Source organism: Macrobrachium rosenbergii, chromosome 48 (assembly GCF_040412425.1).
Source record: "Macrobrachium rosenbergii isolate ZJJX-2024 chromosome 48, ASM4041242v1, whole genome shotgun sequence".
Lineage (NCBI taxonomy): Eukaryota > Metazoa > Arthropoda > Malacostraca > Decapoda > Palaemonidae > Macrobrachium > Macrobrachium rosenbergii.
In genome coordinates this window covers 70,961,193-70,988,740 of record NC_089788.1, presented here as the reverse complement: position 1 = coordinate 70,988,740, position 27,548 = coordinate 70,961,193, and the positions used below count along the sequence as shown (strand labels likewise).

The 27,548-nt window shown below is 38.9% G+C and overlaps 2 protein-coding genes across 7 annotated transcripts in view; one reads left to right on the top strand and one right to left on the bottom strand.

Moving 5' to 3' along the window:
- Positions 1-27,548, bottom strand: part of LOC136831514 (esterase E4-like) — a 40,648-nt gene that overhangs the window by 1,159 nt on the left and 11,941 nt on the right. For 2 of the 3 annotated variants that reach the window (XM_067092059.1, XM_067092061.1), the window contains exons 2-12: positions 7,349-7,481; positions 7,048-7,156; positions 6,620-6,816; positions 6,213-6,377; positions 4,874-5,059; positions 3,865-4,055; positions 3,106-3,259; positions 2,283-2,467; positions 1,857-1,936; positions 1,265-1,492; positions 192-321 (exon numbers count right to left, since the gene is read on the bottom strand). In XM_067092059.1, coding sequence (XP_066948160.1) covers positions 192-321; positions 1,265-1,492; positions 1,857-1,936; positions 2,283-2,467; positions 3,106-3,259; positions 3,865-4,055; positions 4,874-5,059; positions 6,213-6,377; positions 6,620-6,816; positions 7,048-7,156; positions 7,349-7,472 — 1,749 coding nt within the window. In that variant the 5' untranslated portion in view covers positions 7,473-7,481. Of the gene's footprint in view, positions 1-191; positions 322-1,264; positions 1,493-1,856; positions 1,937-2,282; positions 2,468-3,105; positions 3,260-3,864; positions 4,056-4,873; positions 5,060-6,212; positions 6,378-6,619; positions 6,817-7,047; positions 7,157-7,348; positions 7,482-7,644; positions 7,882-27,548 lie in introns of those variants that run through there. The other variant, XM_067092060.1, reaches the window with a different exon arrangement.
- Positions 9,324-27,024, top strand: LOC136831512 (zinc finger protein 37-like). Of its 4 annotated transcripts, none has more exons than XM_067092055.1 (3): positions 9,324-9,601; positions 12,857-13,622; positions 21,676-27,024. In XM_067092055.1, the coding sequence occupies exons 2-3, from the start codon at positions 12,876-12,878 to the stop codon at positions 23,509-23,511; spliced, it is 2,583 nt and encodes an 860-aa protein (XP_066948156.1). In that variant the 5' UTR covers positions 9,324-9,601; positions 12,857-12,875; the 3' UTR covers positions 23,512-27,024. The 4 variants fall into 4 exon arrangements, with proteins under 4 accessions (XP_066948156.1, XP_066948157.1, XP_066948159.1 ...); XM_067092056.1 differs by having other exon boundaries at positions 9,463-9,601; positions 12,851-13,622; XM_067092058.1 differs by lacking the exon at positions 9,324-9,601 and adding an exon at positions 9,647-9,786.

Sequence of the window (27,548 nt, the reverse complement as noted above, 5' to 3'; positions counted from 1 at the left end):
ATATATATATATATATATATATATATATATATATAGACAAAATCCACGAAGGAAAGAGAAACAATGGAGTGCTGCAAGGCCCTTCGATCTCTAGTCTCTTTCCTTCGTGGATCTTGTCTTTATTCATATATTCATCACGCTCCATATTTCCGTGATTCAGTTATACATATATATTAACCATCAGAGCTTACCTTCAGGCCATAATACTCATGGACCATGACTGGGTTCGGGTTTATGTCGTAGTAAGGCACAGGCAATCCTGGTTTCACTGGCTCCCAGTCGGGAATGTCAGACAAGGACTGCAGATCAGTCTCTGGTTTCCTAGAACAGAATAAACCTTTTATGAGAATCTGGTTAAGTTTCCTTCCTCCCAGAGTTGTATTTGATAATACTGGGACAAAGACCTAAGTATTTAACATTATATAAAGTACTTTTCTAGTATTAGTTCGCTTCATAACTGGAAAAGGGTCACTTCGCTACGTTTTTGATGCTGTCGTTTTGCGTACCAAGTACCCCAAGGGGGTCACTGAGGTACACCGTCGCTCACCTATCTATAAAGTAGACTGCCAGGGTTAATCTAACTACCATTAAAAATCATTTACCCTCCTTACACAATTCGGCCAATTGAGAATCGTCAGGCACAATCATGAATACTGTAAACAAAATTAGTATTGACTCTCATTGGAAAGCCCCGTTTGGGGGTAGCGCCATCAGTGCGCCTCACGTGGTGCACTGTCGGCATTACTTCAGGGTCTCTGCAGCGTCCCTTCGGCCCCGAGCCACAACCTCTTTCATGTATCTCCTACCTGAGACTATTTCGTGCATACCTGAAAAAACCTTTACCAAACAATAGAAAAATAAGTAAAAATTGCGCCGAAGAACTTCGACGCAATCGAGTTTTCTGTGTAGTGTATAATGCTGTACGAGCCGTGGCCCATGAAGCTTTCAGGCACGCCCCGGTGGTGGACTATCCTATAGCGTTGCCAGGCGCACGATTATGGCTAGATTTAACCTCAAATAAAATAAAAACTACTGAGGCTAGAGGGCTGCATTTTGGTATGTTTGATGATTAGAGGGTGGATGATCAACATACCAATTTGCAGCCCTCTGGCCCAGTAGTTTTTAAGATCTGAGAGCGGACAGAAAGAATTGCGGACATACAGACAAAGCTCTTTTCAGAAAACTAAAACTAATTCACGACTTTTCGCACAATTAGAAAAAAAAAATTAATTATGAATCCACAGCCATTCCGGACACCACCCACCCAGTCATGACGAAGTTCGCCACCAGCGAAGTTATGACGTCAGAGACTCTCCGGTCTCTCTGGGACTCCATCTTCCGGGAGAAGGGAAAGGCGAAGAGGTAGAGCAGGTCGTCCCCGTGGGACGCTGCCTCCGTCACCATCCGAGAGGTGTAACCGATCTCCTTCATTTTCTGGTAGTGAGGTGCCGCCCAGGTTGGGCTCCCTGGGTCTCTGTGGGTCATCATGTACCTGTTGAGGTAAAAGTGAATATTATATTTCTATATATGAATACATACACACATACTGTATATACTGTCACGAAGTGTTCCAAATTCAAAACTTACCTCACTACAGCCAGATACCTGAACTCTCATAACAAAAAGAAAAAAAAATACGACTGAGTCTAAAGGCAACAGTGATCCCTTAAAAAGCACATCAGTCATGTGAGGCAACGAACTTCCCGATTTCTTCACAAATCGAGACGCTTGTCACTACTAAGCCAAGATCCAAACGAACAGAGAAATGAATATATTCTGATGCCCGGGGTATCGGAACGAGAAATTAAAAGCGCACTGTAGTTATTGAAAAAATAAATAAAATCACAGATACGTACATGTATACGGGAGACCCCAGCGACGTTAGATGACTCGCCATGTCGGCCATGCAGACGTGGAAGTAGCGTTCGGTCGCCGCCTGAGGAACCAGGGAAATGATGTGCTGTATTAGATGATCTGATGGTGAGGTTCTTTGGGTTTATGAGAGATTAAAAGCATCCTGATACAACAGTGCAAAAAGGCTGCAGGTATTTCCTACGTATGCTGTAGGCCTACTTGAAGAAGTACCTCTCTCACGTGTATATGTATGTGTGTATATATATATATATATATATATATATATATATATATATATATATATATATATATATATATATATATATATATATATATTACAGTATATGACGAACTCCTAAAGTGAGTACACACAGTAAGCCTAATATGTTTGCCTACACATACCATCCAAGAAAAGTTACGGGACCTACATTAGCGAACGCTTCCACCAGCATATCTTTGGAGTCTCTGGCGTAACTGGAATAGTAGTAGTTCTGTGCAACAGAATTCATCACCGAGAACGTTTCTGGATCGTCCCATATGGCAAAAGTTTCGGGGGCGATGACGTCATAGAGGGCGGAGGGACTGGTTATATCTCTGTGCAGCATCGCAGCGTCTTCAAGATACGGAGATGAGTGAAGTGTTAGTCAGCGTGGAAATAGGCCGATAGATACATATCCTTATGGACAGATATAATCATTTGAAAATTGTTGGTCTATTTACACACTAAGTAAGATGTATGCGTTCTGAATTCGCGTAATTATTGTTATTTTTATTATTCAGAAGGTGAACCACTGTTCGTATGGAACAAACTAACAGGGGCCATTGACTTGAAATTCAACCTTCCAAATGTGGTGTGCATTTGAACGGAGTAACAGAGGGTAATAGGGAATACAGGATTAGAAAGGAAAAAATAATTTAACAAAATAATAAATAAACAGACAAATATGTAAGTACACCACAAGAAGAATTGCTTTAGGGTAGTAATGCATTGCATCTTAGCTTGAACTTTTGAGGTTCCAATTGCACAAAAAAATGGTGTAATGTTCCCAAACTTTAAGTATCTCTTCTCCTCACGAGCTACAATCTTGGATGTGACTGAATCTTTCCGAAAGGCTAACTTATACCCAGACAGCTTTATGACAAGTATACTACTGCAAAACAAAGTAGCCTCTTGTACTACAGACAAGGCGAACGTTTGTAACGTTTCAGAGGACAACACAGACAGTGGCACGCACAACGAATCAGACTCACTAGCAGCGAACATCAGACCCTCCTCGGTAACTGTGCCCATGAGAGCCGGAACCGAACGGATGGTCATTTCATCCAGTGGAGCCGGCAGAAACGGTTGAGGCCTCAAACCGCCGTCTATAATCGGCGCGAACCAAAATGGGATGAACTCCAGTCTCTGGAAAAATAGATCAGTAGCTGTATATATCTGTCAGACAGGGAACGAGGATTACTTGGTTGGTAATTCAGGTGATTTAGTCCATCTTGAAGGGCATTACATTACATTAACCAGCAATGAAAATTGATATTAGTAACTTTCCTTTTGAACATAAGATCCTATCTCTCTCTCTCTCTCTCTCTCTCTCTCTCTCTCTCTCTCCACACACATATATATATATATATATACATACATATATATATATATATATATATATATATATATATATATATATATATATATATATATATATATATATATATATATATATATATATATATAACAACCTTAATTGGCAATGCTGAGCCTTACGCGCGTGAACGAGTGAAGGAACTGAAATCCGAAGGGGCAGACCATTTTTTAAGCACTTGTATTATTAATCATTATGTCATGTAAAATATTTTTTTTTACCCTTTTAATGAATGAATACGATCAAAATCAACACTGAGAAAGACCAATGTTTCCAAGTAATCTTTAAATAAGTCTGTGTTTATGATTTATTTTTCAAAACATGGCTTGTGCGGAAGGGAGAGAGAGAGAGGAGAGAAGGGGGGTGGGGGACTCACCAATACAGCGAACTGCGCCCGCAAGATGTCCTCAGCAGCTTTCGCTTTGACACAGGAGGAAAGGGCGACGGTAGGCGCTGTGGGACACGACAGCTCTGCAGCCAAAAGACGAGCACCTTCCTCGGGTCGCCCTTGAAACGCCCACGCACAACTACTAGAACCGCTTTGCATGATCACTCGATGCACTAGATCTTGTTTGTAAAAACAAAGATATTTGTTGTTGTAGATCACGGACAATCTTTCCTGTCACTCTGACTCATAATTCTAATAAAGGCCTAGACCTAGAAATATAACTGAACAGTGAACCACGATCTCGCAGTGAAATTAAAATCAAGTAGTTGATGATGATATCATAGATTCATGTTTGCTTACCTAAGGTGTTAAGCATTAAAATAGATGTATATTATGTAAAAAAAAAATGAAGAGACGTGTTTCGTGTAGTTAACTCAATATTCTAATGTTGTGATATTACTTTGTAATACTACTTTATGATATACCTTTCTTTCATATGTTCTCTTCTTTCCTCATGAGTCAAGTCATAGCAGCAACTACAGACTCGTGTAAACAGTTCGATATAAATGATCAGATTAAATTACAGGTTACAATTGAGTCTTCTAGATTAATCTGGCCATACGTCAGGGCGAGTTCTTGCTCCCTAGCAGCCCGCATCTCCTGATAATGAGTTCGACCGAGGGATCTCTCCCAACCTTCAGCTACAGATTTGGCCCTTTTATGGGAAAATGCACCTTTGCTTACGAGTGATTCAAGTGTGATGGCATTAACAAAATTAGCTGTATCCATAAAATAAAAATTACCTTCTCTTTAGTTTTGATTGTATGTCACTGCTATTGAACCGTGAGAGTATTACTGACATGGTTATCTGGTACCACAACCATCTGTCATTTAGTATTAAATACTACATTTTTAAACGTAATACCCCAGAAAACTGATTATTAACACCGTAACGCTAACATGCATTAAAAAAAATACTGAACGGAGGAGCAAAAACCTTTCGTCAGTGGAGAATATAAGTGGAGGTTGGTAGAACCGGCCCCTGCAGAAAACCCTCCCAAGGTGATTTGATTGGGGTCACCACCAAACTCGGATATATGGCGCTTGACCCAACGAAGAGCAGACACTTGGTCCAGAATTCCATAATTTCCGGGAAGCAAGGAGTCTCTCGTGCTCAGAAAACCTGGAATGATTTTTTTTTTTAACATTTAGTAATGAAGTTCCTTGGGCATTCTTTCAAATTTCCTTTTTTCTGTCCGCCCTCAGATCTTAAAAACTACTGAGGCTAGAGGGCTGCAAATTGGTATGTTAATCATCCACCCTCCAATCATCAAACACACCAAATTGCAGCCCCCTAGCCTCAGTACTTTTTATTTTATTTAAGGTTAAATTTAGCTGTAATCATGCGTCTGGCAACGATATAGTCCAGGCCACCACCGGGCTGTGGTTAAAGTTTCATGGCCAGCGGCCCATACAGCATTATACCGAGGCCACCGAAAGATAGATCAATTTTCGGTGGTCTTGATACTACTATGTACAGAAAACTCAATTGCGCTGAAGAGAGTTCGGGGCATTTTTTACTTGTTTATTAGAGACTATAGTTTTGTATCTGTGCATGTGTTGGTGGAATTTAGAACTACCTTACAGGCAGAAGGTTTAAGAAATGTTATATTTTCCTTATTATTGTCGAGAAAATAGCATAATTCATTTGTATCATTTAGATCAAACAATTGCCCAGCATACCACCTGAAGAAAACTTCTACTTTCTTTTTGGTTATCAAATTTGCCTGGACACTGTACGTCTAGATAAATTGCGAAATGAATTACGAATGGCTACAATTTACACAGCATATGAAAATACAATTCTTCCATCGTCATTCCCTTGAATATTGCTACGGCCTGAGGTTAAGGTTGGAATCCAATGATACCATTAAGAATTAATGCATTGGACTTTCTAGTTCTAATAGATGTTAGGTCTCTCACAATTATCTGAAAAAATTATGCTACTAATAAAAAATGAATATCAGTAACTTAAAAGGAATTTTTTTTTTATCTTAAAATCCACAGAACTGACTATGTACATGCACTGGACACATTAGGGTAGCGCAGACCTTCCACTGAACAGCAAAAGCAACGATATAACACATATATGTCGATCACATTTTCTGTACATATTTTAAAGTCGGTAAATTGGCAGGGACTTGGTAGACTCAAAACACACTGCAAGTTGAAAGGAGCAGTTGAAATTTCTCCATTGTTTCAAAATGTGACTCAAGTTACAATGAGCAGTTCTTGTTTTACTTATATAAGAACGTCTAAGAATGCGAGATACTCACCTAGTGCCCCAAGTCGGTAATTTATTGTCACGACAACCAGGTTTCTTGACATGAGCCTCTCAGGTCCATAAGGGTTGGCTGATCCACGAATGTACGCTCCTCCGTGAATGAAAAATAGCACGGGCAGGAGTTTGCCCGAAACGTTTTTGCCCAAAGTACCTGTCACTGATGAGATTAAAGGATGATTTGTGAAATAGTACCACCTAAATAATACTATACTTCTATTATACTCACTGCTTCTCCTCTGTCAGTATCTGTAAAGTAGCAACATCAATATAAAGCATCCTTGAAGCTCTCTAGGCCTATAGTTATAACAGAGCTGTTGTTATCTTTATAAGTAGTCAACCAATGCTGTTTTAATAAACACAGCAGGTGGAGTTATTGAGAGAGAACTATAATTGTCTCACCTCGTAAGTTTGGTGTGAAGACGTTCAAATACAGGCAGTCCTCTGAGCCAAAAACCACGTCACTCAGTGGATCATACTGGGAGCAAATTGATCCAAATTTAGTGGCATTAAGGAGTCTTCCGGGCCAAGCGCCTCTCAGGTCAACAGGGTCGCGAAATCGCAGTTCATCTACGGGAGGTTTGGCATAGGGTATTCCCCTGGGGAAAAATACAAAACAACTTTGAATTTTACTGTTCTGCGTCTCATACACTTACAAAATCACAGGGAGTTACATAGTGAACACAGGTAACAATGATTGATTGATTTATGGTTACTCAAGCTGGCGTTGCAAACTGTCGACACATTGAACGACAAATTACTTCACAGTTCCATTTTGAAGTAACATATGACCACCACATGAGAGCATTTTAGGGAGATGCTGGTGTTACCTGAATGCATAATGATGAGAGTTGGTCACGTGAGGCGGTTCAGAAGGAACTTCTGAGCCTATGATAGTCCCCATACTGGTTTCCATCCTGACCTCCACATAATTCACATCTGGGTAAAGAAATTATACATCAAAGATGCGACAGTAATAAGACTACTGAATAAAGAGACTCTGTTGCTATCTTCAACGAATATTCGTAAACCTTGAAGAACTTAGTCCCAACTTTCGAAAAGATATAAATAAAAAAGGCGACTATTTTCATTAGGCCCAAGCCCAGGTTAACAACGTAAGGATCAAATTACCTGTCGACGTTGAAAATCTTGATATAATCGAAATATCCGAATAGGATAATGACTCTCCGTTTGCCCCAGCTTCATTTCCTCCTAGACCTATGAGGATCGACACCACGAGACTCAGCACTTTCATGGCTTGTACCTGTTGTGGATACTCAAATAATTGGCGAGCACGAGGAAATATACCTAAATTGCAAATCCACGAAATACACACACACACACACACACACACACATATATATATATATATATATATATATATATATATATATATATATATATATATATATAATATGTTTGCTCACCTTGGACTAGCTGTGGTGCCTATAGGCCTCACGACGTGTTTGACATCAAGTCAATCCCGTTTCAATGTGAGCCTCATCTTATCAACAATCTAAAGATATCGTCGAGCTTCCTTCGTTATTGTCTAGCTTGTGCCTAAGTCACTACCCCTTATAGAGAAGCAAGACTTTTATATGCCATATTCTTGAAAATTGATCGATGTTTACCAAGCATTTCATTTTAGCCCTACTAGTGATGTGCTGGCAAATCAAGGTTCATAGCGCATCATCCCATCATAGTAAATAAAAATAAAAACAATTGGAGGACAAATATAGTCAGAAGCACTTACAGTTACGGAGCTGCATGCCCCCTCTTCAGTTTGGGAAAGGGAGGATGAAACTCCGAAACTGCTTCTAAATATATTTGTCCTCCAATTTGTGTTTTTTTTTTTTCAAGTTTGAAAGGTCGACACTGATCTCTTATTACCATCACTGTAAATCAGAATTCCATGTAATATTTGAACAGTGTGTTGCCAAAGTAATGTTTCCACGATACACCATTTTACTGGAATGTCAAAACAGCTTCAGACGTTCAAAGTCTTCTAAAACCAAGGTTCCGAAATTCTTTTGTTTAGGCTATAATGACATCATCATCATCCCATACCGAAAGTGGCAGCAGCAACTTTCAGACAGCTGCATGCTCGAAATCTGAACCTAGGCAGTCTATTGCATGTCGAATATGTTACCTTGCAAAACTCATTAACCCTACGAAGGAAAAACCATTGGCAAATTGTATCATTTGAACTATTGTTCTCTTTATGCGCAAACTGATATTATTTTAGACGACAGTTAGAAAACATACATAGTACATATGCTGAATCCTGCAATGAGATACTGGGAGAGAAATGGATTCAACTTGTACTCCTTCAGGAGATAGTGTTCAAAAAATGCTCTGCGCGCGCAAAACGACTGACATCTACATTACTGCCAAATTCAAGCCAAAATTCATATTACTGATGTTATTGTATAGCAAGCCTGCTTTATGTCAGCACAAGTTTTTGTTCCATAAACCAATACACACATCAGCGAATAACGCCGACGGGAACAACACATCGGCTCCGACGCGAAGTTACGATGATTAGCGAAGTTAAGCGACACTGGGTCTGGGTCTGATCTTGAACACGCCACCACCAAGAAATACTAAAAGCCGTTGAAACATACGCCCATTGACATTCTGGGATAGGCCATGGACGAGAAACCTTCAGTTTCCGGTGTCTTTAAGAATAGAAAATACTGTTAGAAACATCTGGTAGTATATTTTTGTGTATATACAGCACGTATGAACATTAGAAGGAAATCTTCAGACTGATGATAAAAATATTTAGGAGAACTTAGGACTCCATGAGATGTACCGCTTAATGATATAACAGAAACAACCGTTAAGACAGTAAAAGCGACATGATCAAATTGTTTGACGGATATAAATATTCCTTCTTGAGTTACTGAATGAAAAACGTTTCGGAGATAAAAATTACGTCCCCTACTGTTCTTAAGCTCCATTACTTTAGTTATTCAATAATAGCCACACTTAATTCTTGTTAAGCATCTCAGAGTTTATTCATCCCGCCTAATATCCCAAAAGAACTTTAACCAAAGGAACTGGTTTTACCGATGGTATGCCGCGCTAAATGCGAACAGAAGAAGTTGGCGTGCGTGCTCGTACATCGTCCCGAAGTTTGTGTTTCACAAATTGTACGGGATCACTATTAACTGATTTTCAAACTCTCGCCTATTTGCCACTAACTTGAGTCTGTTTACTTTAATTGTTTATCTTAGACGATAAATATAGCCTATTAAGTTGGCACAGGGTCAGTTTTAGGACAATAATAAAGCACTAGTTTAATGAGCATCAACAATACTCTACGCGTACTTCACGGCCATCTTTGGTGCTTTGTTTATATGTTCTGTGGCTTCTGAATAGGTAAGGAAATGGTATCATTTTCGGTTGTTTGGCAGTCTTTAAGTTGTCGGTATGTAATAGAGTTGATGATAATCGTCTGTGTCAAGTAATGTTGCTGGTGATTAAGTCTGTAATCGCAAAAGAGAAAACAAACGCAAGTGTCCAAATCTACGTGGAAGACCAGCCATTTTTGAGGCTTCCAAGAGGTTGTTGATTGACCCGTGGACTTTTATGTTTACTGTCTTAGAGAAAGGTTGTTGGGTTCTTGCCGTCGTAGTCTGATAGAAATTTGCGGGAATTGATGTAATTTAAGGTCTATGAGGTGAAATACATAATCGTTAGGGACTTGGGCACCGCCGTGTCTCGGTCTTTGGGTAGGGCGTAGCCTTCTCTTCGCTAAATTTATGCTGTCAGAAGCGAGCGAAAGGTAGTGCTGTTAAAAACGTTAAGATGCTCTGCACCTAGGCTACAGAAACAGCAATTGTTCAGTGCTCTCTCGCCGTGCCAGTTCTGGCTGTTACAAGCAACCAGAAATGCCACTGGGAGGCTCTAGGCGTGTTGGTGTTAAGCTAGGTTATGCAGTACATTTGATAGATTGGATGATAAAATTATTCTGGGTATAAGTAGAAAGATGGGGAGACGGTAATTTTCACCTCCAAAATTTAATCCTGCTGATATGCTTTTGACATTCAGTGTTAGGGGGCCCAGAGGTGTTCCCCCCCCCACCCTCCAGCCAAGTAAAGGCATGGTGCCCTAAGTCAGGTTAGGAAAGAAGTCGGGGTAGTTTGCAGAACGATGGGATCAGGCTCTAGTCCATTGTTTTCCAGTCAGGGCACGACGCTTTAATCACATTAGGAAGGTAAGGTCTGGTTAGGTCAGGACATGGCATTCTGGGAAAGGTTAGCTTTTTTTTTTTCCTCTGCAGAACCTGCCCCATCATTCTACGCTTGCCCCAGGTCTGGTTTAGTTTGGACATGGCATTCTAGAAAAAGCTAGGTTTGGCCTGTTTTCATGGTCGGATTTCTCACGCCTACGCATGTGTCCATACTCTGCATCCACTCCGTTGTACTGTAAACCTTTATAGCATTTTGGACTTGTTAGGCGAATATTTTTCTTTTTAATGCGTGCCTTGAATATCTGATGATTGTTACATTAGGAGATGACCTAATCAATCACACACAACCTAACCTAATCTAGGGTACCAGGTCTTTACCTCAGTGCATGTTGTTAGCTTGAAAACATTCCATAAGCTTACCTTAATATGAATGAGAACTATCATGTTGTTTTACCCCACCCAAAAACCCCTTTTTACCCACTGTTGACCCATGAACTATGGGACATAGCCTAAGGATGGTGCCCGCTATCTCCTAAAGAATTGTTTTGCAAAGAAACCAGTGTCAGTAACATTCAACTTAGACACCAGTACTGTAATGCCAAGTCAGACCTACTTTACAAAAAGATAGAATTGTCAGCTGGTAGAAGATCTAGGGACCATGATGACTAGTGACATACAATCTTCCAGGAATGAATAGAATTTGAAATAAAGCAGGAGGATTAAGAATGATACAGGCAAGATTAATCAAAATAATAACATTAATTAGGTGCCTTTGATATCAAAGGAGGCTAGAATGCCCCAGTTTGTAGTCTTAAAAAAATGTTTTTAGATCAGTTAATAGAAATACCAAAGGTACTTAGAATTTAGGAATAACCAACTCCAAGAAGCTATTTACCATAGTACCCAAACTAGATTGAATGGGAACTTATTAACAAACAAGATAACCAGATTTTTAATAGACTATAGCAGCAGTTTAGATTGTAAATAGTAACAAGAACAAATAAGATAAAGTGGTCATCTCACTCAAATGATTTATTTATTTGTTAACAGTTAACGTAGTTTTGAAATTATCTGCTAGGAAGTGCTAGTAGTTGGATATAGAACTCTCTCATATAAAGGTACTGGAAATTGTGCAAAAAAATTTACATAATGGTATCTTTTACCCTATTTTTCTCAAATCTTGTTTGAGCCAGTCTATAGGAAATTTATATCAATGTTGTAGGCTATGGTATGTATTTAGTGTAATGTAACTACAAAAATCTTTTAAGAGTAGACAAGTGTACTTTTGTTAACTTGTGATTTTGGTTTTCAAAGACACATGCCTTTTTGCATTTTACGTCTGTCGTATGTTTTAAGTCCATGTGGCTTGCTATGGTTCAAGAATTTTAGTTTGTCATAAATATCAGAATTCATTTATTTACTAATATTGATAAATCCTAGTTTATTTTATCTGACATTTACCATGGATAAAGACAAATGTTAAAAGAATCTCACTGTTATAGGACTGTGTATGTGAGCTTGTCTTGAGACTTGATAAGTCTGTATGAATTTAAAATAGACTCATTATGTAAGTTACCATATGTGTATAGTGGCCAGTGAACTGCAAAGATAGGTCATGTAAAATATGTTTTCATTGGCTAGATGAAGTCGAGTAAGATGCTGTTCACATGGTGTCACTTGACGGTGGAAAATTCAAGTAATCAATCATTTATGTTTTTTTATGCGACTTTTGTAAAGTTCATGACTGGTAGCTCTAATGCAGCGTACTTGTGATCTGTTGAACCTTTCAACATTTACAAGACATTTGGACTTGCATATATCTGGCGTCTGCCTTTTTAGTTCTTTTGGTGCTTATAAATCTTGTAATTGAAGACTTGTCTTATTCTATTGTAGCAGTAACTAGGTATTACATATTTATATGAATATATCTTTGCCACCAAGTGCATTTACAGCTGTGAGTTTAGAGCTCATTGTTTTTAAATTTAGGTATAATTTTATGGAAATATAATGGTGACACAACTATAATGTATCTTTTGACATGGAAGCTTTGTTAGTTTTCTGTCTGGTAAGTTGGCTTAAACACCCGAAGAGTCTTATGGAGTTTTGACATAAATGCATGCCTCCATTATGTATACTGTACAGTTCTGTATCTATATCCAGTAGAACTGTTTGGCAAATTGAAAATACACATTATTATGGTCAGTGCTATTGAAATACAGTATAAAGTTCACACTGAAAAATCAGTATACTGTATTTATTTAATCATTATCCTTATTTAAATAATTTATATATAAAGTTAGTATTAGTACATAAAGGGTAAGACTTAAGAAAGTGAAATAGGTATTTCTGTTGATAAACTTTAGCATTCAGTACAAACTTTTAAATGTTTACGGTGGCCTAAATTTTACTAATAAATGTTGTGTTTTATTTTCCAGCTCTAGGTGTGCAGAGTAAATCAAAATGGGTCCACGAGAGAAAAGGAAGGATGCTATACCTAAGAAACAGTTGAGTTTGGATGGATTCCTGAAACCTTTAGCAAGATCTCAGCAGAAGAGACAGCGAGAGGAGGATCATGAAAAGCTGTCCCCGACAAAGAAGTCGAAGGAAACGCAGTCTGCTAAAAAGGCACCCGTGAATAATAATGTGTCGGATTCTGCTGCTGTCAATAATAACAATAATAACAACAACAACAATAAAGAGAAGAGTCCCACCAAAAGGAAAGGCAAGAGTAGTACAGAAACTCCCCCACAACCGATGAAAAAAGAGAAAATTCTGACGCCAAAAAAGGAACCCAGTTTTGTAACAAAGAGGGAAATTGAGAGTGTTGATGTTCTTGAAGAGAACATTGATGATGATCTTGAAGAGAACAATGCTGACCCTAGTGACCCTCCTAACCGCAGTTTATCCAATCGGGGTGCTAAGCCAGCCGGTGGGAAGAAAGGAGCAGCATCCAAAGGAGAGGGAGTGTTTATTGGCCCGAACATTATTGGTAATTCTGAAGAATTTGGGGGTGAGGAACTGGAATCGAATTATGTGGATGCAGATGAAGTAGAATCAGATGTTGGTGCAGACGAGGATTCAGACTTGATGTTGCTTGATGAATCTGCAGAGAAGTCACCATCAAGTGGCACAAATCTCCCACCTAACAGTGTATCAAGAGAAGGGGAATCTAAGATATTGGCACCTTCCCCAGGTCCTACACAAAAGGTAAGCTGTTTCATCACTATATTTTGTGTGAAAGTCAGATCAGATGATTAATGCAGAGGTATTACATGCATTTGGGAATAAAAAAGCAGTTAGGATAATTTGATTAATGCAGAGAAATAACATACAATTGGGAATAAAAAAGCAAAGTTAGGATAATTTGTCCCCTTGCAAATAAGTATTTATAAGGTGAAACTTACCCTCAATCATTAGCCCTATCTGTGGCTACCTTATTTGACGGCGTATAAGACGCACTTTTTTTAATCAAAAAATGGCCTAAAAAATCCCCCTGCGTCCTATGTACATAATGTAGGCTCAAAATTTAAGAATTTTGGCTGAAATTATACATGAAACGTCACGTAGATGTTGTAGCCTAGCCTAACATTCGGTGTTATCCTAATAACCTATTAGAAACCAAAGTTTATTATAATTATTTATCATTATCACACTTACCATCACTGCAATTACTACTGCTAGTATTATAATCAATATCTACGTTGTTATTATCGATATTTTCATTAAAATGTGTTAATATCATTATCGTCGTCTACAGCGCATCGCCGCATTCCACATTTACAGACTTACAGTACGTGTGCTGCCACCTATTGGTAATTATCTCGAGAGCTTTACGGAGAACAAGGCTGAAACGTAGTAAATTCCAGAGCTTGATTGCATACTTTTATAATATATAATGGATATATATAACATATATTACCGTAGGTAACATCTTTATTAATGTTTTTGTTGATTCTGCCGGTAAGAAACAATGTTTACAAATGAATGTGTTGCAGTCTATTGGTCAACCTATGAGGTAGCTTTCAGCAGCAGACGAAACATTCGATCGTAGTATAATACATATTTTGATAAATATAAATATGGTAAATAACTTCTTTATTATTGTTTTTGTTGATTCTGTTGGTAAGAAACAATATGCATATGATAACCTAATACTACAGTTTTTACTTACCAAAATCATATGAACATAGGCTAGGAAACCTTATTTTTTTTCCCTCAATGTCCTGCTGAAATTGGGGTGCGTCCTATGCAGACATGCGTCTTATAAGCCATCAAATATGCTACTTGGCGTGGGTTCAACAGGTGTTAAAATTGGAGCAGTCATTAACTAGCAAACTTTCGCAATACAGTAGTTACTCCTCCACCCTTTAAGGGGTGGGGGTAAGACAGCAAGTGTTTTGGTTGATTAGTCTTGTCTTGTCTTGGTGAATACAGCCAGGCATGTAGACAAGTGCTCTAAAATTTAATGTTTGTTTTCCAGGTTAACGATGCATCATATGGTTTTGGTCTATATTTGGCAGTATAGATTCTTCTTCTCTATCTTCCCTTTCGAAATTTGTTAGATTTCATAAACAGAATAAGTTGCCGAATTATAAGAGAAAGATAGACTTAAGAAGGAGTAAAAGAACAGTCTTGAATCTTAAGTTTTCTGTAGAATTAACACCTAGTCAGGAAGTTAGAGATAACTCTATAGTTTCTTCTTGAGTAGATATAGATCCTTCTACACCCAAAATTTCAGCTCAGGGTAGCTGGCTAGATTTATGCAATTAGATTGATTCCATGAAATCAAGAATTGAATTGTGTGTAACTGTTTGAGTCATTTGCTCTATATGTGTCCAGTGCATTGGCAGAGATAGTTCCCTCGTTCCTTTGCCCACTCCACAGACACAGCCTTTGGCTTCACCTGCCAACAGGTAGAGGACTAACATCCCAGGATGCTCAAGGATTGTGCCCTCTTGTCTTCTTCCTTTGCTTTCAGTTCCCCATGGGCAGAGTTAGATCTCGGTCGCATAGGACAGTTATTATAGGTGTAGATCTTGTTATTGGCCCCGTTGTCCCACAGTTATTCTAGTGATTTGTCTGAGCCAGATAACCAATCGCGATCCATTGTGGGTGCTGCCATGCAAGCAGGGCGTCACACCTGCAAGCGTGCAAGGTGTTGTGCCTGTCAGCAGCGTTCAAGGCATTGTGCCTGCTAGAGCGCGAGGCATCTTGCCTGCAACCGTTGTTAGCAGCCCTGAGTCTGTAGTTAGGCTGTCAAAGTCAGCATTCACACTAGTTCTCTCCTTTTATCACCAGTAGTCCAGGTTTGTTCTGACTAGGCCACTATTATGTCAGTGCTGATTCTTTTGCAGTTTTTTGTGGACTGTTTTCAAGCTTAGACTAAGTGTGGTAGATATCTGTTTTTGCCTATTAGTCCGTGAGTTTCCACAAAGAGCAAGAGTCCATACGGGTGTCTGGGAGTCCGAACAAGTCTGAAGGGCCAGCGGGGAGTCCACAGGTTGTCTGCAAGTCTGCGAGAGAGTGCATGGGTGGCAGTGAGTCCGCACAGTTGGTTGCGAGTCTGAACAGTTGCCTGCGAGTCTGCACTTTTGTGTGCCTCTCCTCACGGCTGTTGGTGAGTCTGCACAGGTGTAGAGAGCCCAGAGCTTCAGTGAGTCCGCATGACACATCAGCGAATTCGCACAAGGCGTCTGTGAGTCCTATTAGAGAGCTTTTGACTTTTATTCTCTGTCAGAGGGATTAGGAGAACATTAGCTCCAGGTCTTGTTCTGGGGCTACTTTTGTCCTTGCTCTTCCAAACAGCATTCTCCTTTGCCTCCTTAAAAGGAAGAGGAAGGGTTCAAGGCAATGTGTCCCCTCAGTTTTAAGGAATTAGTTCACTTGTGCTTAGACAGATTCTACAATCCTTCAAGTTATCTGATTATGTACTTGGGAGACTTGACTCGATGGCAATGTTTGGGCAAAGATTCTCCTTTTTGAAAGTCCTCTCTCTTGTCTCCCTTGCAGTCTGCTAGGAAGAATATGGTTTTAGAGCAGGTGATTTTTTCCCCCCTCTTCTCGTGATCCAGCTGTTAGGGTCCGTGTTTTTCCAGCCAAGAGAGGCACAATTGTGTTTGCTTAATCACTTTTTCTCATTTCAGGAGCCCAAGAATATGTATTAAATTTGGCTAATGCCGTCGAAGCTTTACTCTCCAGTGCTTTATGCTGGACACTGTTGACTGTGTTTGTAGGAGTTTGGCAGACTCTCTCCTTGGGCCAGGGATCCTTGATAAATCCTATAGGTTTTTGTTTACTTAACAAAGCCTTTTTGGGATGGGATAGGTGAACTGGCTCATGTCTCAGCTCATCCTTTGGGAAGGAATAGACAACAAGCTATCCGTTTTCGATAGCTGCAGGGACAGGGAAGGAGAAACTGAAGACCAAATTAATACTTTTCTCCTCCATTCCCAGTCCGTTGGGGGAAGTCTCCTCCTCTTACTATAAACACACTGGGCATTTCTTTCCGTCTTCCTTCCAGGCTCAGGAGGGAAGAAGTGTCCTTTTTGGCAGCAAGGCTCGAGTTGTCATCTAAAAAATGGGGCTGTGTATTTCCTCCACTATATCAAGATTCCTCAGTCCGATTAGCTCATCGACCCCTCGTGTGCTGGTGTTTCCAGGTTGGGCCTCTTTACTCAAGTGGGGGAACACTTGTTGTAGATGCCGTGGTAAAGGAAGTTCTTGGGAAGGCTTTTGCATTCCTTTCAAGAATTCGCTGCCTTTCCAACCTTTCAATCATACAGAGCATCCTAGAGAAGAGACAGGTGTTGGTCAGGAAGCCTTTTCTCCATTAGAGAATGCAGCATTAGAGGAAGTAACAGCTACCTTGCTGGCCTTTTTACACAGGCTATTCCTAGTGCCAGGCAATAGGAGTTTGGATGACAGCCCTAGACATGTACAGGCTCAACCACTGTGGCCTACTGTTTCCCTTTTTTCGATGTTGTCAGCCTCCACAGTCTTTAGCCGTCATGGAGAAAGGACATGGATGTTTACGGGATACATGAATGATGCATACTCTCGTGCCCCCATCCACCCACTCTCTGGAAGTGCCTACACTTTGTCTTTGGGGGAAAGACATACTGTATCAATGTTGAGCTCTTTGTTTCGGGCTCAGTTCCTTGCCCCAAGTATTTGCTGAGGTGCTATCCCCTTCATGTATGTTTTCTTATTAGGAGTAAAGTTACTTTTGTATCTGGACAACGGGTTATCTTTGTGAAGTCCAGGGGGGTTTGCGTGTGGGTGAGAGAGCCTGTACGGGGCTTGGCAAGGCCCTGTGCTTAATAAAAGGTCAGAGGTCATCTCTGGAACCTGCCCAAAGAGTGACTTACCTGGCCATGATGATTGATTGTGTTCTGTTCAAGATTTTTTGGCACAATCCCGCAGAGACAGTCTGTTGTTAATCATGAGAGAATTCTCCTCCTCATGGTGCATGCTCCCTAATGTTGGTTGTATTGCCTAAGCCACTTGTCTTCTGTGGAGAGGTCAGTTCCATGTAGGCAGTCCCTGCTAACTGGTGGCATCGGTTGGTAAGTGGTTTATTGGCACTATTATTGCTGATTTTTGGTTAGCTGTGACTTTCGGGAACAGAACCCCAGCCGTTAACAGGGACTGCCTGTGCTTGACTTTGGATGTTACCTCTTCAGTTGCATTGCATGAAGAGAGACTTGGCCAGACCATTGATCATTGTCCATAGTATTCCCTCTCACAGGAAAGCTCCTAGAATCCCTGAACCCAGACCTCTCACTTTATACAGTTGCTTGAGACGAGGATGGGGATGTGGTTTATTGGGAACCAGTTGCTTCAGGGTGTGGTCGCCAGTAGAAACGAGTTGTTGGCTACCCAGAAGGGATTAAGTAATTTCTGTCTCCTTGGATGCCTTCTCTGGCTTATATCAAAAGGTAGGGTCATAAATTCAGAACCTTGGTTGCCATCATCAAAACTTTAGCCTCTGGACAATGGAGAGGAATATTGGACCTTTGCCTCAGTTGTTTCCGGGTTGACTGTATGTATTGATCTTTCCTTTGGCAACCCCTCGTTGATCCCTTTGCTGCTAAGCTGAATCACTGTCTCCCCAGTTCTGGGCCCTTAAGCCTGGGCAGTAGACGTTGGGATTCAGGATTGGACAAACCTGTTCATGTACAGTATGCTTTCCGTATGTTTCCACTGTTGAAGGGGGTACTCTAGGTTGAGGACTACCAGGAACTCAATCATCACCATGTTTCTAATCACACTTTTGTGGCTGAGGAGGCATTGGTTCCCAGTCCTTCCACATTTCAGTAGAATTCCTAGGCATTACCTCCATAGTAATCTGCTTCGTCAAGCAGGGAAGAGGAAGCCTTATGTAAATATCAAAATGCTTCAACTAATTGCAGGGAATTGTCGCCTAGCTCCTGAACTCCGGAAACTTTTATTAGTCAGCTAGGGACTCTTTCCCTATGACAAGAGGAAAGTACACTAATTTCTTGTTCAGTATGGCTGGAGCTGTATAGATTATGATGCAAGTCCAGAGGCAGTCCCTGTCTGCACACCTATATTAACAAGGTTAACAGTGTTTAAAGATCTGCATTTCTTGAAGAAATGACAAAGGATTGTCTTTTTCGTATGTCAAGGCCATAATTCATGCTGACTTAGGAGAAACTGTTCACGCTTTTCAGCTGGGTTGCTGAAGGTTCTGCTAAGCTGCTTTTATGGAACCTAGTCTTTGGCTTAAGACTCCTTAGTGGCCCTCCATTCTACCCCAGAGAGAGGCTTCTCTCAAGGCTCTTTCATAGAATACTCCTGGGGGAGTGGCTTACATACAATTTATTCATTAGTAGGGTGTTCACATAATGGAACAGAGCTCTTTTGTTGCATCCTTTCATGCTAAGATGATGTCAAGACCAAAGCTCATCCAAGAGTTTTCTCTATCCCAGCTATAGAGACTCTGACCCCTGAAAAAAAAATAGGAGCTCCTTTGATGCCCTGTCAGGGCTATAGGGATTTATATATCCCATCTTAACCATTAAGGAAGTAGTGTAAGAACCTATATTGCACTGTCAAGACTCCATAGGTTCCTAGGTCTTGGATTCCATAGTTTTCTTTATTAATCCTTAATCCTGGAAGCACACCATGTATAGTCTCCAGAAGATTTGTCCCCTTTTGTTGGTGAAATTGCACAATGGCAGAGCAACAACTACATTGGTTAGTTTTCATTAGCACCTCTCTTTCTAGACTGTCAAGTCTTGGCAGCACAGTGGAGGTGTAACTCTGTGTTCTCTTGGAAGTGCTTGAGAGCCGTCTTTGTCTAGCAGGAACTGCCATACACTAGCACCTATAGTTGAGGCAGGGGAGATTTCTACTAGTCTTTCCCTTTTGTGTTACGAACAGGTATAGGTTTTTACTATTGACTCCATCCTGGGTAAGTGAGGAACCTTATGTATTAGTCAGTACATGGTAATATCATATTCTACTTTGTTGTGACTTCAGTATTATGATTAGTTGTAATTGCTTTGTTTCTCTGAGGTAGGAACAAATGAGGTTCATTAGAGTAAAATAATGTTTTAGAGCCATTACTTCTCATTGGAAAAAGCTAACCTGAACTGATCTAGAACCACCTTTTTTCAGCGAAAAATTAATGGCGCTCTTTTGGGTGTGAGATGCCACAGCACCCAGTTAGTTAGATGGTAGGGATCATGTTTAGTTGTGGCTTTAGCTCCTACCAACTCTGCAGGCCTGAGGCACAGAGACCAAACTTGCTATTCTGTATTACACAATCTCAACCAATGACTATATTCAGGGTCCACGTTCCACCTCCTCGCAATACTGTATTGGACCTCACCTGATGAAGATTCTCTCTGACAAGAACTTGCCTTGGGATATTTCTAATATCTGATAGTTTAATTATATGGAAATCTCTTACCCTCCTCCAGCACACAGTGTTGGAGTCAGCTAATGATGGAGGGTAAGTTTCACCTCAAAAATAATGATTTTTATGAGAAAATCGATTTATTAGGTACTTAACCTCCATCATTGAGATCCCTCCCTCCTCCCCTCCCTCCCCTCTTAAGAGATTAGGAGACGATTGATCAACCAAAACCCTTGCTGTCTTATCCCCACCCCCTAAGTGGTGGGGGAGTAACTATTGGGAGAGATCATTCATTAATGATTGTTTCAGTTTTAACACTTGTCAAACGTGCACCAAGTAGCCGCAGATAAAACTAATGATAGAGGGTAAGTACCTAAAAAATTGATTTTATCTTAAAAATCATTATACTGTCAAGTATAAAAGGTTGCATGATTTCAGTTAAAATTGTCCACTTTTAATATTGCCAACCTTAGCATTTTTATGATTATCATTTAACCAAGACAAAAATAGATGTTTAATGATCTTTCTATAGAATATATGGTACTGAATAATACAGATAAGTTCTCTTTTGAGAAAAACTTATCTGAAATTGACGATGAACTTGATGGAATAATGAATCAAATACAGTAACCAAAAGAAACAAATCAATCATTGGAGTGTGGTTTCTTCTTCATGGACTGTTTACCTCCTTTGAACAGGTTATAATCATCAGAATTAACATGAAACTTTCAGGTAGCAACTATCAAGTTTTGGAAACAATTCTGTCAAGGTTATTGTCAAAATCTTCATTTGTTATTCATCCAGTTTTAGTTTTGATAAAGATCCAATTTTTTCTATAGGACAAGCCCTTTTGGCCAGCCTTTTTAGTTGAACTACGTAATCATTATGGTTTTACATTCAAGCAGCCACCCTGAAGGGGTACCATTTGCAATGTGATCCTAAAGGTTCTTTTTAACTTCCCTTCAGCTCCTGCTGCATTGCTTTCTGCATTTCACTTTGCATCTGTTTTCGTTGGCCACTTCATGCTTGTCTGTCCAACTTGAACTTTATCTTGCAGTGATGTTCAGACTCACATCTAAGAACTGCTTCTTTGAATGAGCCTAGGGATAGTTCAGAAATGCGACTTTTTTGCCTTGTACAAATTTAGAATACTGTAATAAAAGCTCCGTCTCACAAATGTTTTGAAACTTTGCCCCCTCGTGCTTTATGGGTTAGTGTAACTCCTTCAGGGATAGATTTTTTCTTGGATTCCTGTGAATCATCATGTTCATCATCAAACATTCTTACATTATAATTTTGCTTTGAGTACTTGTCTATATTGTTAAACTGATAGTAAGTAAACAGTGTTATTTATACAAAAAATTTTTCACTTTCCAGGCACCTAAAAAACCATTCAAGTGCAAGGTGTGTGATAAAGTGTTTCCAAACCGATACTTCCAGAGGAAGCACATGCTCATGGAACATGAAGACCAAGTTTATGAGTGCCGTGTGTGCTCGTACAATTGCTGCGACCCAGAGAAACTGAAAAACCACATTATAAAAATGCACGTTGCTAAGAAAGAAAAAACAGAATCGGTCACATTTGACGAGGCACAGTTTGACCTGGATGAGCTTATCACCAAGCAAACCCCAAGGAAGGTCATAATGGAAGATGGAGTAGCTCTTGGACGCGATCCCAGCAGCAAGCTACGCTTTATATGTGCCATATGTGACAGGATTTACACAAGTAAGTACTCGCTCGAACGCCATGTCCGCTGTCACACGGGTGAGAAGCCCTATGTGTGTGACGTCTGTAATTTTACGACAAGCTATCGCGAGCATATGCAGCGACACATGACGAGTGTGCATCTTATTGTGCATTCGTCTGAGCCAAAGAAAAAGTATGTTCCCAAGAAAGGAAAGAAGACTGAAGACAAAAGTGTGTCTGCAGAAGATCCTCCTACTCCTTCTCCTACTCCTACTCCTACTCCTACCCCTACTCCTACTCCTGCTACAGCTGAATCTCATAATGGAAGCTTTGAGAGTAACAATTCCTCAGATACTACATCATCTGGAAGTAAGAAAAGACGAAACATCCTTCGGAAACGATTTGAATGTGCTGCTTGTGGCCTTCGGGCAACTCACAAATCAGATTTAATAGAGCACATCAAAGAGAAGCATCCAAATGCACACATAGCATCTCTGGAGAATGGGGATGGCTCAAAAGTCCACCTAATTGTAACAACTTCAAAGAAAAGTACCTCATCCCGGCGGATGATAATCACATGCCCTAATTGTTTCATGATTTTCCATGACACATGGAAGTACAAGGTACATATGCGATCACATACTGGTGTGAAGCCATTTGGATGTAGCTTGTGTGATTTCAGAGCAACAAGCAAAATGACAGTACGTGACCACGTTCACCGCAAGCACAAAGGAGCTCAGAACCCCAAGATTCTTCTGCGCACTGTTGGCATAGATGGGTCAGTTCAGCACGTTGAATTAAGTTTCCCACAACGTGAATTCAAGTGTGATGTGTGCAGCGAGAGTTTTGATGATAATTACCACATGAAGCAGCATAAGAAGAAAGCTCACAAAGAATCTTTGCCATTTTCTTGTGTGGAATGCGGTCATAGAGAATGGGCACGTGCTAACATAATCATCCACTGCTTGCAGACACACCCAGAGTGTGAATTAGAGGGAATTGTGCTGCGTAACAATAAACCATTCACTGTTGGCCCCCATAAGCTTCCCAAGTGTGATGTATGCGACAAAGTGTTCTCATATCAGTCACAGCTGTACTTGCATCAGAGGCAACACACAGGAGAGCGCAGCTTCGTTTGTGATATTTGCAACTACCGCACAAATCACAAACCAGCTCTTCAGAAGCACATTGAAAAGCATTTAGCGGGACCTGAATCCAAAGAGAAGGACACAAACAATAAGTCTACTCAAGAGATCTACTTGGTCGAAGTTAAAAGTGAAGGTTCATCAGGTAAGGAAGGAAACAAGAAGAAAAATTTGAGAGCTAAAAAAGAAACTGAAAAGGCTAAGAAAGCCAGTGCCAAAGTCAAGAAAGAGAGTGATAAACCTAAAAGAGGTGGCAAGAAAGATGCTGATAAACTCAAGAAGGAAAAGAATAAATCTGAATCTCCAAGAAAGGGAAAGAAGGTGGTGGAGGTAACCGATGGGGAAGAATCAACTGTTGTCGAAGAAGAAGCCGAGAAGTAATGATGTGCCTTATTAACAGGAGCCTAATACAATACTGTGCCTTACAAGAGGGACCATGAGTCAATGTTTATGCTAGTAACAACTTACAAGTCTTCCTGTCAAGTTTTCCTGCTATTTAGGCTTCAAAGCTTTGTAGAATATTTGGTGCTTTGGAATTACTTGTTGCAGTATTTTATCTAAGATAACTTTGATAAGGTAAGTTTTGTTTACAGAATATCATAATTACCATAAATTTTTTATTTTTAATGCTAAGACATAGCATGGTGACATAAGAGGTTTAAAATGACCTTTGACCCTAAGTATAGGTATGCAGTTGTTAGTTAGAAATCTCGCATAGAAGTTGAGAGGCTGTAGTTGATACATTAAGGTTTTAGTATGTATGTGAGTCTCTCCATAGCAGTTTATGCTGAGTTAGGAGGAACTTTCATATACATACACATGTAGTATGTTAAGTAAAAGGATCATGTGAGTGTATGTGGACAATGTACTGTTAAACCTGAAGAGAAATGTTATTACCTAATTTGTATTGTATTGTTTAAATGGAAGCCTTCGTAACATAGATACTGTATCTGCTGTGGTACCGAGGTACAGGCAGGCCTCTTTCTTTTCACTTTATTAGATATTTTCGTTATCATCATGAAATACATAGACATTTTTTAAATATCTGCAGTATTTACACTATACATGAAATTTGAAAAAAAAAATTCAATTTTAAATGCTAATTAATTTAGATGAAAAGATTTAAAATGTTACCTACATGTATTGTAGAAATATGTAGTACAGTATGATTGAAGAGGACATATGGGTTTGATTTAATGGTTTTTTATATTAACTAACATTTAACAGCAAACACTAGCTCATTTCAGGATTACATTTTGCTGTACAGCACATTACCAGCTGTGTTGTCCAGTTTATTAAGAGTGCCTTTAAAAATTGGTACAACTAAATGTGAAATATATGTAAGCAAAGGATGGTTATTTTTATATACAATACAGTATTGCTTTTAATTAGTTTTCAATGGATTGTTAACAATTTTTAATAAAAATGTATATACGTACCTTTTTATATTAGGTATACAGGTATTTGTCTTTATTGCAAGAAGAGAAAAGTTTTTAATACCTGCATAAATTCATTCTGCAAATGTAGTTCATATTTTTTCACATTTACTGTAGTCTTGTAGAAAACTGCACTACAATACATATGTGAGTAATTTTATGTTATTAATTAATAAGTAAGGGTTTAATGTAATGTGGTGTCCTTAGTGTCGTCAGCTCCATAAACATCAAACTATATGATGAATACTGTCATATTTGAAGAACATGTAAGTTTGCTTAACTGGGCTATGGTAGTTTTTTGACAGACTGCCTAAGCAGTTGCGTTGAATTACCAGGGATAGTTAATGAATATCCCAAATGAGATGTTAGGGAAATATGTTACAGTCTTCTATCTATTCGTCCGTTTTGATCACTGTGCCTCTTACTTTTTATAGGCATTTTTGAGAGCCATGTGTTTCGAACCACATTTAATACTTGCACTTTTGTGATTTGCTAATTTTATCTCTTGATGGGCAAACGATTGAGGGGGAAGTGATCTAGTTTTTGGTTGACATTTTCATGAGGTTTTGTTAATAAGCATTGCTGTGTGTTCTGAAGTTTGTATGTCTTTGGAAATAGGTATTTGTAAGTCGGTTTTAGCAAATAATTTTGTGATGTCACTAGTACATTTCTGTTTTCATAATTATTAAATTGTATGGAGTTTGTCAAGACATTTTGTAAAGTAATTTAAAAGTCTGCAAAATTTTCCACGTTCAAGGTGTTTTGCATACATGCTTCATAACAGAATGTTTTTATACTTTACGTCTTTGTTATGATATATGGAACATAATCATTTTTATCCTTGTCTTTGCCTAATTCGTAATCCTAAATATTGTCAGTTATTGGCCCATTGCAGTACACTGTCTTTGACTTAAATAATTGGCCTTGTTTTTATTGTTTAATGGTAAAATTAGCTTCTTAGGTTTGGTATTGTGTATCAGTGCCTTAAGTGAATCATGACTTAAGAATGGGAGTAGTTTAAAAGTGGTTATTTATGTATGTGGCACATCACAGATTCTCAAAGTGAATCATTTCATGTACCATTGAACACTAGTTTGACAATAGAAGTAGTGATCATTTACAGTCGATAGTCTGACAGTAGAATTAGTGATCATTTACAGTCAGTATTCTCGAAAACATCATCGTACAGTATTGTGCCGTCGATCTGCAGAAGCCAGAAAGTACTTTTTCGTTTATGATATTTATTTAGTCAGTGAATTAGCAGGGAACTTGTCTTTCCAAGATGTTGGAGATGAAATTAACCCTAGTCTTCCATTCATTTGCAATTGCTGTTACATGAGATATGTATTATTAATATCTGCACGTGATTGTGTAATGTGAGTCGTCGCAACTCAGATATACTAGTGAAACACATTTCTGGTTTGACATTTTGTAAATTTGTCAAAAGTCTTAGTTACTTTTGTACCTAAGAGGCCCATTATATTGAGGTTGGTTCTGAAACAGCAGTTTGTGCTCGATTTAAAACCTGTAGTTAACTTTAGGTAGGGCACGGCCCATGAATCATGAACTACAGGACCTTGCGTAACTTGAGTATTATGTGAATGCCTTTGGGTAGAGTTAAGCTCTCATTGACCTTTGATTTTTGTGTAGTACAGTAATGTCACACAATTTAGGATGGCATGTTAGCTTAAGTTTTTGATTTGAAGTCAGTAGAGGTGAATTTGTATCATAATTAGCAGGCTTTTATGTAGATTTTAGAGCATTGATCTTGTTTTTTTTTTTAAGCCTTTACAGAGCAGTATGAAATTTGTTGCTTTCCTGAAAGTTTTACTAGAATTTATAATTTGAAATTTTGTTGACTAAAAGTTACAATTGATTTGTTGATAACTTTTGTAATGATGAAAAGGATTTGTTTTTACTTGTTTCACTTTTGAACTAAAGAATTCTAATATCTAAGTAAATTGTTTTTGAAATGTAGTGGTTAAATCTTTGTAATATTTTTACGTTACCATTTAAGTCGGTTGATGTATGCTGAAAGTATAGGCTTACGGTATATTAGAATTATATACATTCGTATGTATGAGGCTGCCTTATATCAGTACATGTCCCATTTATGCCTCTGTTACAGTATTTCCTTGGCTGAATTTTGTCTGTTGTTTTAATTTCACAAATATTGTGGTGATGATTTTTCACTGAATGCTATTCACCTCTGTATCAGCAAAGGTAGAAGGGACATGTATACTCGGTAGACAGCCAGTGCCTTTATGTGGAAATACACATATAAGCTTTTTATTTGTATTGAAACTGTAATTTTTTCAATTTTTGTACAAGTTCCTGAGAAAATCATAACCTTTGATCTGGTACAAAAATCTTGTTGATTTGTAATTGGATAACACCACTGTTTATCCGTAAGTCTTCCCTCTTGATGAAATTAATACATCTTTTATTTCAATAATAATTTTTTTTTACATTTTCCTTTCATAGGTTTAAGTACAGTACGTCAGGGAAAAACTGTCCCATCAAATTCAATAAAAATTCTAAGCTAGGTTACTTATAATCAAAAGACTGGAATTTATATAAGAAATTGAGCAAGGTTGCCTGAATAATGAGTTGACAGACCTTAAAAAAAGATTAACTAGTTATTGCATTCTGATAATCTTATCCTCAAGCAAATGGCAAGTAATGAACACAGGTCCTTGGAAAATTTCATCAGTTGCATGCATTTCAAGTTCATCTAATATTGAAGACTTTGCAATGCTGCATTTATTATGTATAATTAAACATAGCCACTTATTTAAAACTACATACCGAATTTTTTTTGGCTATTGAACCATTCTCCATTATGACATTCACTTAACCTGTGGACGTTTGATAAATGGCTCCTGTGACCCCAGACCAACATTTAGATGTTACTTGAGTGTCAAAATTGCACCCAACAATTGTCAGCTTTGGTAACTACTCGGTTAAGTAAATGTTGTCAGA